This window comes from Dendropsophus ebraccatus, chromosome 3 (assembly GCF_027789765.1).
Source record: "Dendropsophus ebraccatus isolate aDenEbr1 chromosome 3, aDenEbr1.pat, whole genome shotgun sequence".
In the NCBI taxonomy this organism is placed as follows: Eukaryota; Metazoa; Chordata; class Amphibia; order Anura; family Hylidae; genus Dendropsophus; species Dendropsophus ebraccatus.
Genome location: NC_091456.1, coordinates 190,596,857 through 190,607,155, shown reverse-complemented (window position 1 = coordinate 190,607,155; position 10,299 = coordinate 190,596,857). Strand labels below are relative to the sequence as shown.

At 43.0% G+C, this 10,299-nt stretch overlaps 1 protein-coding gene across 1 annotated transcript; it reads right to left on the bottom strand.

Moving 5' to 3' along the window:
* Nucleotides 1-3,645: 3,645 nt before the first annotated feature.
* On the bottom strand, nucleotides 3,646-9,798 carry LOC138786618 (oocyte zinc finger protein XlCOF6.1-like). The gene is made up of 4 exons (XM_069963599.1): nucleotides 9,700-9,798; nucleotides 8,411-8,566; nucleotides 8,092-8,131; nucleotides 3,646-5,443 (listed from the first exon to the last, which is right to left on the bottom strand). The coding sequence occupies exons 1-4, from the start codon at nucleotides 9,796-9,798 to the stop codon at nucleotides 4,626-4,628; spliced, it is 1,113 nt and encodes a 370-aa protein (XP_069819700.1). The 3' UTR covers nucleotides 3,646-4,625.
* Between the last annotated feature and the right edge of the window lie 501 nt (nucleotides 9,799-10,299).

The window sequence follows — 10,299 nt, the reverse complement described above, 5'->3', positions numbered from 1 at the left end:
GTTGGATATAGATCGGCTTTTTAAAAAACTTGTAACTACGGAACGGAAGCAGCTAGAAAGACGGGAGACGGCTCAAAATACTCAGGGGGACTTGGTGAGTAAGACCAGCTAGGTTTGGGAGCATTTTATTTTTTTTTGCTCTTGGGGGGAATACCCCTTTAACCCCTTGCCCCAAAATGACGTCCTGGGACATCATGAAAAGCCAGTACTTAAAACATTATGATGTCCCAGGACGTCATGAATGTAAACATGCACCGAGCGAAATCGCGAGCCACCTGCAGGACCCAAGGCAAACCCAAGCCCGGCTGGTCTGTGGCAGTACTGACCACAGAATCTGTAAGGTTGACAGGAGGAGGGAGCTCCCCCTGTCACACATTGGGACCCTCGCAGTGCGATCGCCGCGGGGTCCTGATGTGTTCCTGAGCTGGGTATCTACTAAATCATGGCCCCCAGTGTCCTTTTGTCAAACATTGCCCCCATGTGTGGCCCCCTGATGTGTGTGCAATCGGGTTGCACACACATCAGGGGGCCACACATAGGGGCAATGTTTGGCATAAGGACACTGGGGGCCATGATTGAGCAGGAACACATCGGAACCCCCGCTATGTGCTATACCTGTCAGTGCAGGTATAGCACATAACTCGTCAATAATGACACAACACCATAAGTACTTGCTGTTACTTTATCGTAATAAGAAGTGTATTAACACAAATCTATCTTGCAAATTGCATATACATCACCACGGTGTTCGGATTATGTTCAGCGTGAGAGAGGCAGATATAAGCTTCACCCGCAACGGGCTGATGAGTTAAATTCCACATAGGGAGACACCAGCTGCACATCACGGATAGACTGGAGCTGGACAACGTCCACTTGTCTGCGACGTTTCGAGGTTCACACCCTCTTTCTCAAGCATGTAGCGACATCACCCACCACCAAATAAAAAGACTAGGAAGTCCCGCGAGAGTTCTTCCCTGACTAATCAAGGTCCAATAAGCTCCAATACACACACCGTGGTGAGAGTGGTTTGCAGCATGGCTGAATAACCGAATTATACTGAACATAGCACATAACAATATTGATGTACTGCTATGTGTTATACTGGGGACCGCAGGGTCCTGATGCATGCCTGAGCTGTGTACTTGACCCCCAACACCTCCAGTATGGAAACCTCCTGAAAGAGGGAGCTGCAGGCTGACACGTTGTCAGTGTAAAACTGACAGGTATAGCACATAGCAGTACTGATGTACTGCTATGTGCTATACTAGCAATCTAACAACTGCAGTGTTAAGTCCCCTGGAACAAGAACAAAAAAGTGAAAAAAAAAATAATTAAAATAAAGTGTAAAAACATAAATAAAAATTAAGTAATAAAGTGTAAAAACATAAAAAGTGATCCTTTGATCCTTCCCCAATAAAGGCAAAAAAGGGAAAAAAACATGTTTTTATGTTTTTTGATAGCTTATTTTTTGTGATAGCCTTTTTTGTGAAAATTTCAATTTTCAAGCCAAAATTTTTAATTTTCATTGTCCCCTGCTAAATACTTTCCTCAAACAGTGGAGTCCGTATACTTACTATACCCCTGGATGATTACTTTGAGGGGTGTTGTTTCCAAAATGGGGTCACATGTGGGGGAGGTCCACTCTGAAAGCGCATGCGGCACCCAGAAACTGCTCCATCAAAATCAATGGACGCTCCTTCGCTTCCGAGCCCTGACATGTGACCAAACAGCGGTTTATGCCGACACATGGGGTGTTTTTGTACTTATGTTACAAATTTCGGAGTGCATTTTTGCCTTTGTTCTTTGTGAAAATATGAAATTTTAAACTAAAAGAAAATACTAATGGAAAAAAGATATATATTTTTTTTATTATGTCCTAATAAGAAATGCTTTCCTCAAACACTAGTCAAAATGCTCACTATACCTCTCGATAAAATCTTTGAGGGGTGGTTTTTAATCTGGGGTGACTTTTGGGGGTTCCTAACAAGCTGCTCCAATTCACTTCACAAATGAAGTAGTCCCTAAAAAAATGATTTCGCAAATTTTCACGAAAACTTGAAAATTGCTGATAAACTTCTAAGCTTAGCATCCTAAGAAAGTAAATAATGTTTAACAAATCATGCCAGCACATACTAGACATATTGCTAATGTGACATAGTAACTTATATTTTTGGCATGACTAACTTTTTTAAAAGTAGAAATTTTCAAATGTAAATTTTTCAATTTTTTTTTTAAATAAAATTTTGCAATTCCCCCCCCCCCCCCCCAAAACACTAACTATATTGACCAATTGAATACAATAACATAAAATACAATGTGTCACGAGAAAACAGTCTCAGAATCGTGAGCATACGTTAAAGCATTGCACAGTTATAATGATATACAGAGAGATAGGTCAGATTATGAAAAATGAGCTTGGTCATTAAGGCCAAAAGAGGATGCGGAGGCAAGGGGTTAATATTGGGCAATAACAGACTTTTTTTTTTTTTTTTACTTAGTGTGAATATAGCCTTTATCTGCAACTTTGTAGTTTCTTTGTAATGCAGGGAGGGACTTGTTTACATCAGCCATCTCAGGGAGGAGGGGGGAGACAGAAAGAAAAGCTCACACACAGATTTTTGTGACTTTAGCAAAAAGCTGCATCTCAGGACTGGGGGAAGGAGACAGAAAAGATAATAACAAGTATGGAAGGAATTGTTTGTTTCACCATGGGCAGCAACATATGAAAAGTTATGTTTGGGCAATTACCCCTTTAAACAAGAGAAGGCTAAAGGGCCTTTTACACAGGCCGATTATTGTGCAATAAATCGTTAAATTGGTCGAATTTAAGCGATAATCTTCTAGTGTAAACACAGCAACAATGAAACAAACAAGAATTCCATCCTATGTCATTGATCGCATCTTTTGCGCTGACCCCAAAATCATGAGGAAAGTACTGGGTTGATTACTTTATGTCACATGTTATTCTTTTGTCCAATTGTAGGTGCAGAATACTTTCCCTCCTTTTTCTACCCTATCCTATCCCTTTTCTCTCACATACACAGCCACCACCAATCACAGGGAAGCTTAGTATGCCACTAGAAAAGGAAGTCTAGTTCCTGGTGGGTGGTTCCTTCTAGTCAGTCTGCACAGAGAGAGCAAGATCGCAATACACAGTTCCTGCTGCAGCGAAGGCAGGGCCTGGCTCCGGCCAGGACCATTGTCAGGGACTCAAACTATTTTTCCTTTTCTCAGAGCAAGCAGCCTCTAGCATGCAGTGCTAGATCTCAGGACGTACTCTGAGGAACACTCTGTCCATGCCAGGGATACTAGCAACACAGTACAATGCAGTAACCTGGATCCAATTAGGCACTGACCCCAGTGGAACAAAGCAGCAGCAAGCCTATTCTGGAAAGCTTCAAGGAGTCTGCTCAACCCGGCACAGGAACAATGTGTAGAGGACGGCACTTCCGTAGCGGTGGTACTCAAGGCAATGGGTATCCAGAACATAAAGAGTAGAAAAGACCCAGCACTCAGCAGATACTTGCTAATTTATTATGCTGCATAAGGTTCAAAGAGGAAGCGTTTTGGCCAAGCATGGTCTTCATCAGCTTAGAGGGTACACTCTAAGCTGATGAAGACCATGTTTGGCTAAAAAGCGTCCTCTTTGTACCTGATGCCTTTTGCACCATAGTAAATTAGCAAGTATCATCAACCCAGCGCAAGGACCTGGGACGTCGTACTACCCTCAAAGGACAGGTACCTTGAGACTTTAGGGTATTAGGCAGTTCAGTAAACATGAGTACGAGGATCTTCTTTTCTTCTTCTCTATTATACCCAGCTATGCTATCCTCTGCAGAGCACAGTACTATCTATCATTGAGAAGATTTTATTCATTCAGATCTAGGAGGTGTTATTTAAAGGGTTCCCTATATTTTTTGAGCAGTGTATGTTGATAGTATTTTTTTTTCTTTTTTATCCAGGCTTTAGGATTGTTCCCTTATGTTTGTAGTCACTGTTCTGATATGATGAATGGAATAAAGGTCCAGCAGGTAGTATGAGCACCATCTCCTGCACTCACTTCTATCCTCTTTCTCCTGTTCTCACTTCTATCCTCTCTCCAGCTACTCCTCTCTATTACTTCCATCCTCTATGTGTCTTATAGTGTCCAAAATGTGTTATTTTTGGCCCATTAAAGCCTGTATATGTCTATGGAGGACACTGGGGGAGGGGCATGGGCACGGCCATCTTATGGACAGAATCACCACAGAGCAGGACGGCACAGGCTGGAGGAGGGGAGCCTGATTATAGCTCTATGGGGTACACAGGGAGCTGCTGTCAGTAAGTACAGTGAGTACAGTAACTAATACTATACACTGAACTATTTTACTATAAAATGCGGATTTTCCTTTATAATCATTTAGAATTCTTTATACTCATTTACCTAATTGTGAACATGAAAACGGCTTCTCCTCTTTAGTTTTTCCATTGAAACATTTCACACATTATCAACATGAAAATGGCTTCTCCCTGGTGTAAATGTATTTATGGTAAAGACAACTTGATTTCTGAACAAAACGCTTTCCACATTTCAAACATGAAAATGGCTTCTCGCCTGTATGAGTTCTGTGATGGTCAACAAGAATTCATTGATGAGCCAAACACTTCCAACATTCAGAACATGAAAATGGTTTCTCTCCTGTGTGAGTTCTCTGATGCGTAACAAGGTCTGTTTTCCGAAGAAAACGTTTCTCACATTCCGAACATGAAAATGGTTTCTCCCCTGTGTGAGTTCTCAGATGCCTAACAAGAAGTGCTTTCTCAGTAAAACATTTTTCACATTCCGAACATGAAAATGGCTTTTCCCCTGTGTGAGTTCTTTGATGATTAACAAGAACCGATTTCCGAGTAAAACATTTGCCACATTCTGAACATGAAAATGGCTTCTCCCCTGTGTGAGATCTCTGATGCTTAACAAGATCTGATTTCTGATTACAACATTTCCCACATTCAGAACATGAAAATGGCTTCTCCCCTGTGTGAATTCTTTGATGAGTAACAAGAACTGATTTCCGAGTAAAACATTTGCCACATTCTGCACATGAAAATAGTTTCTCCCCTGTGTGAATCCGCTGATGCTTAATAAGATCTGATTTCCGAGTAAAACATTTCCTACATTCTGAACATGAAAATGGCTTTCCGCCTGTAAGATATTTTTTATGTTGTACATATGAAAATTGAGGCTTTCCTGTATTTGCTCTTTGATGTTCATCGTCTCCTCTGTAAATGTCAGCTTGCTGTGATGGAGCAGAAGATGGGACTTGTATAACAGGATGAGATGAGAGATCTTTGCTGCGAGGGGCTGAGGGTGTATCTGGGATAGTGGACGGCTCCTCATATGTATCTTGCGTGATATGATCCTCTGAGGAGATCTGATGTCCCCCTGAGCTCCTGGTAGAATCATCTGCAAAGGAGAAAACACCATTTCTCTGATTTCCCAGTAATAGAAGCTTAAACATATTGCAGACATGGAAAGTTACTTTTTTATGTAACATAATAAGAATAATCAGATCTGTTTCCATCCACAGGAAGTGTCAGGGAGAAGAATCTAGAAGCTGGAGGCCGGGGAGATGACGTCCTTAGTAGGAAAAATAACAAACTCTTCCCAAATTGAAAAAATAAAAAAATATAATAATAATAATAATATTCATCTGTATAGCGCCAACAGATTCTGCAGCTTTTTTTACACACACACACACACACACACACACACAATACAGAGGTTACATTTACACATTATAGAATTAAATCATTAAAATATATAAATAAAGATACAAAGGATGTGAGATATCTGCTGGCGAGAACTTACAGACTAGGAGGACTGGGGTGATACTAGACACAACAAGTGCTTTATTTGCCGATGGTCCAGCCATTATACATAGAGTCATAAAATGTCTATAAGTGTTGGGTGAGCCAGTCACCCGCCAATGTCTGAGTACAGGTAATACATAAAAAGTGGAAGTCCACAGCTCCAAGTAAAATGTAAAGTCTTTATTAGAAATCCTCTTAAAATCCAAACATAACAATAAAAAAACATGGCGTGTTTTTTATTGTTATGTTTGGATTTTAAGAGGATTTCTAATAAAGACTTTACATTTTACTTGGAGCTGTGGACTTCCACTTTTTACCTATTGCCACTGGAAAATGGCCCAAATCTCTGTTTCCTTCCACCTGCTCCAGACGTAATTGAGGACCAGCACCACTGACTATTGCACACATGGTGAGCTGATTTGCCTTTCTACATTCCCACAGGTAATACATACATGGAACAAGAGGAGATATAGGGTAGAAGGCGAGGGGATAGCAGAGGGAAGACGAGATTAGGGAATGTTATAACCCTGTAGAGATGAGTCTTCAGGACATGTCTGACACTGTGGGTGTTGGAAATGAGTCTGAGGTCTTTGGGTAATAAATTCCAGAGAAGTGGTGCAGCACGAGAGAAGTCCTGGAGGCCGGAGTGAGAGGTTCTGATTATGGAAGATGTTAGTGTTAGATCATTAGCAGAACGTAGAGCGCGGGTAGGATGGCAGGTGGAGATGAGGTAGGAGATGTATGGAGGGGCAGAGTTGTGGAGAGCTTTATGGGTTAGAGTGACTGGTACAGAGGGGAGACGTCAGTGTAACGGCTAGAGAGGAAGATGAGCCTGGCTGCTGCATTCAGGATAGACTGGAGGGGGGAGAGCTTAGAGAAAGGAAGAGAGATTAGTAGGGAGTTACAGTAGTCAAGACGGGAAGGGATCAGGGGGACAGTCAGAGTCTGATCTGTGTCAGTGGTGAGAAATGGACGGATTCTGGAGATGTTTCTGAGATGTAGGTGACAGGAGCTGCAAGAGCTTGGATATAGGGAGTGAGAGACAGATCTGAGTCCAGCATAACCCCCAGACATGGAGCTTGATATACAGGAGTGATGCTAGTACCACGGACTGAGAGGGAGATGTCGGGATTGGGTTGGTTAGAGGGAGGGAATACAAGAAGTTCAGTTTTAGAAAGATTACGTTTGTGAAACGGGGAGGTCACAGTATTAGAGAGGGCGGATAGACAATGCAAGGATAATGTCACGGGAAGAGGAGTATAGATAAAAAAAAAATAGGACTATTGACGCCCTCGATACCAATAACCTTCTGGACCCCAACAGGCATGACGTTACTGGGGGCAGATCACAACTTAAAGAGAGAGAGAGGAGTGTTTGCGTGTGTTGGAGGAGGGGGGGGGCGCCTTAGACAAGCCAGGAAGTGAATCAGCGCAGGAGTTGTCCTTTAAAGCGGCTCTGTACCCACAATCTGACCCCCCCCAAAACTGCTTGTACTGTCAGATAGCTGCTTTTACTCAAGGTGATGCAGTTTTTGTCCTAAAAAACAACTTAAACTTGCAGCCCTGTGTCAAATTGATATGGCCTAGAGTGTGTGTGTGCCCTAGCCTTGCACCGCCGGTCCGTCCCTCCTCCCCATTTTTTTTCTATTTTTCCTATTTATCACCTTTATGACCACTGCACAGGTGCGTTAACGATCCAACACGTGCAGTGTTCAAACAGGTGATAAATAGGAAAAATACTGCCCAGGGCATTCTTAATGATGAGGAGGGACGGAGAGGCGGTGAAAGGCTTGGGCACACACACTCTAGGCCACGCCAACTTGGCACAGGACTGCAAGTTTAAGTAGTTTTTTAGGACAATAACTGCATCACCTGCCGAACGGACCCCAGGACAGATCTTAGATTAAAAGCAGCTATCTGAAGGTACAAGTGGTTTGGGGGGGGGGGGGGGGTCAGATTGTGGGAACAGGGTCGCTTTAAGACTGTAAATGATTAATCTGGAGTTGCGGTCAGTTTGTGTATAAGCTATAATATATTGGGAGAATATAGGGCCAAACCGTCTACGCTGAATAGTGGTGGAAATAAAGGGCCATGAGGTCTTGTCGGAGGCCTTTCCTGGATCTAAACTAAGTGTAATGGTCAAAGGTCACGAGGGGTCATATACTCGGCATTGAAAAATTCTCGACTAGTAACAAACACTCGAAAATTTTAGTTCTTGCTGAACATCACTGTCAGTCATTACCGAGCCATGTCTGTGAGCGCCGGGACTTTGTGTTTGGTCTCTTTTTAAACAAAGGAAAGACCAAATATCGTCACGAAGGGAACATGGAGCACAGCTCGGCCGGATGTATAACACTGATGTAACTGTATAATTATACAAAATAAATATATAAAAGTGAGTATATTACATAACAGGACACAGAGCTTATAATATTCCACACAGAATAGTTACAGCCGGTGACTGAGGAGAATGTGTGACTGTTCTCTGCATTTAGTGGTCACTACTCACCTGGGCGGTTACCTGTAGTGATGTCCTCCTTATACTGCTCATCACTGCCCACATCTGTCTCTTCTTCTTTTATTATCTTGTCCATAGCAATATTATGGCTCAGATTCTTCACTGTATTAATTTCCTTATACTGCTCATCACTGATCTCATCTGTCTCTTCTTCTTTTACAGTCAAATCTGTACAACTGATCTCAATTAGATCTTCCCCCTGATTCATAAGATGTAAGAGAAATATTGTAAAAGTCATCAGACAGTAGGAGAAGTCAGGTGGGATGTACAGATCATAGGGAACATCTCCATCTACCTGATCCTGATCCTGTGGGAGAAGAGGACGGGGACATCTCTCTGGTGCTGTTCTCTTACTGGATCTGACTGGAGGGAACACATACAGAGACTGAATTCATTCTTTCCATCCAGATAATACAGAGAGGAGGTGTGTATATAGTCCTGTCTATTACCTGCTGATGGGAGGGGCTGCTGATCCTCCAGCATCACATCCTTGTACTGATCCTTGTGTCCTTCTACATACTCCCACTCCTCCATGGAGAAATAGACCGCCACGTCCTGACACCTTATAGGAACCTGACACACACAATGATCACACAGTCATCCCCCCCACCCCTCCAGTGGTGTTACTGTATAATGTCCCAGCATTCCCAGCAGCCACAGTCTCACCTCTCCACTCAGCAGCTCCACCATCTTGTTGGTGACTTCTAGGATCTTCTCTTCCTCCATTTCCTCATATATCAGGGGCCCCGGGATTGGGCTCAGGGTTCTTCCCCATCCTTCACCCCCAGGGGCCCCACAGCGCCCCCTAGAGGACTTCTTCACTACTGTGTAATCCTGTGTATGGAGAGACACATTACTATCACTCCATCCATTCCCAGAATCCCTCACCTCTCCAGTCCTATCCATCTGTTATTCCATAGATAAGAATGATGTCATGATGACATCACTCCCAGAATCCCTCACCTCTCCAGTCCTATCCATCTGTTATTCCATAGATAAGAATGATGTCATGATGACATCACTCCCAGAATCCCTCACCTCCCCAGTCCTATCCATCTGTTATTCCATAGATAAGAATGATGTCATGATGACATCACTCCCAGAATCCCTCACCTCCCCAGTAAGCAGGAAGAGTATGTGTAGGGTGAGGGTTATTATCCTCTCGGCCATCTTGTCTCTGTCTCTCTCCATGGTTGATGGGTCGGTCTCTTATATAGAAGATATCAGCAGAGGATCCTGGAGAGATGAATAGAAAGTAGAGGATACAATGTATAATAAAGAATGGGAAGAAAAAGTACAAGAGGTGAGCAGTGACCCAGCATTAGTACATACTGTGGGCAGGGAGCGGGCGGGACAGTCCAGCAGCAGCTGATAAGTCAGGAAGCCGCCTGCAGAGCTGTACAGGAGCCGTGAGCTTTCAGGACCTGCCATGATGTCACAGTCATGTGATCAGTCACTTGGAGGAGGAGTCACATGATCAGGTGCTGCCGCTCAGTGTATGCAGGACTCTGCTGTGCTGGATGAGCTGAAGTGATGTGTGTGCAGCAGAGCTGTGTGTGTGTGATGTGTGTGGAGCAGAGCTGTATATGTGTAATGTACATGTAGCTGAGCTGTATATATGTGTAATGTACATGTAGCTGAGCTGTATGTGTGTAATGTACATGTAGCTGAGCTGTATATGTGTAATGTACATGTAGCTGAGCTGTATATGTGTGTAATGTACATGTAGCTGAGCTGTATGTGTGTAATGTACATGTAGCTGTATATATGTGTAATGTACATGTAGCTGAGCTGTATATGTGTAATGTACATGTAGCTGAGCTGTATATGTGTAATGCACATGTAGCTGAGCTGTATGTGTGTGTAATGTACATGTAGCTGAGCTGTATGTGTGTGTAATGTACATGTAGCTGAGCTGTATATGTGTAATGC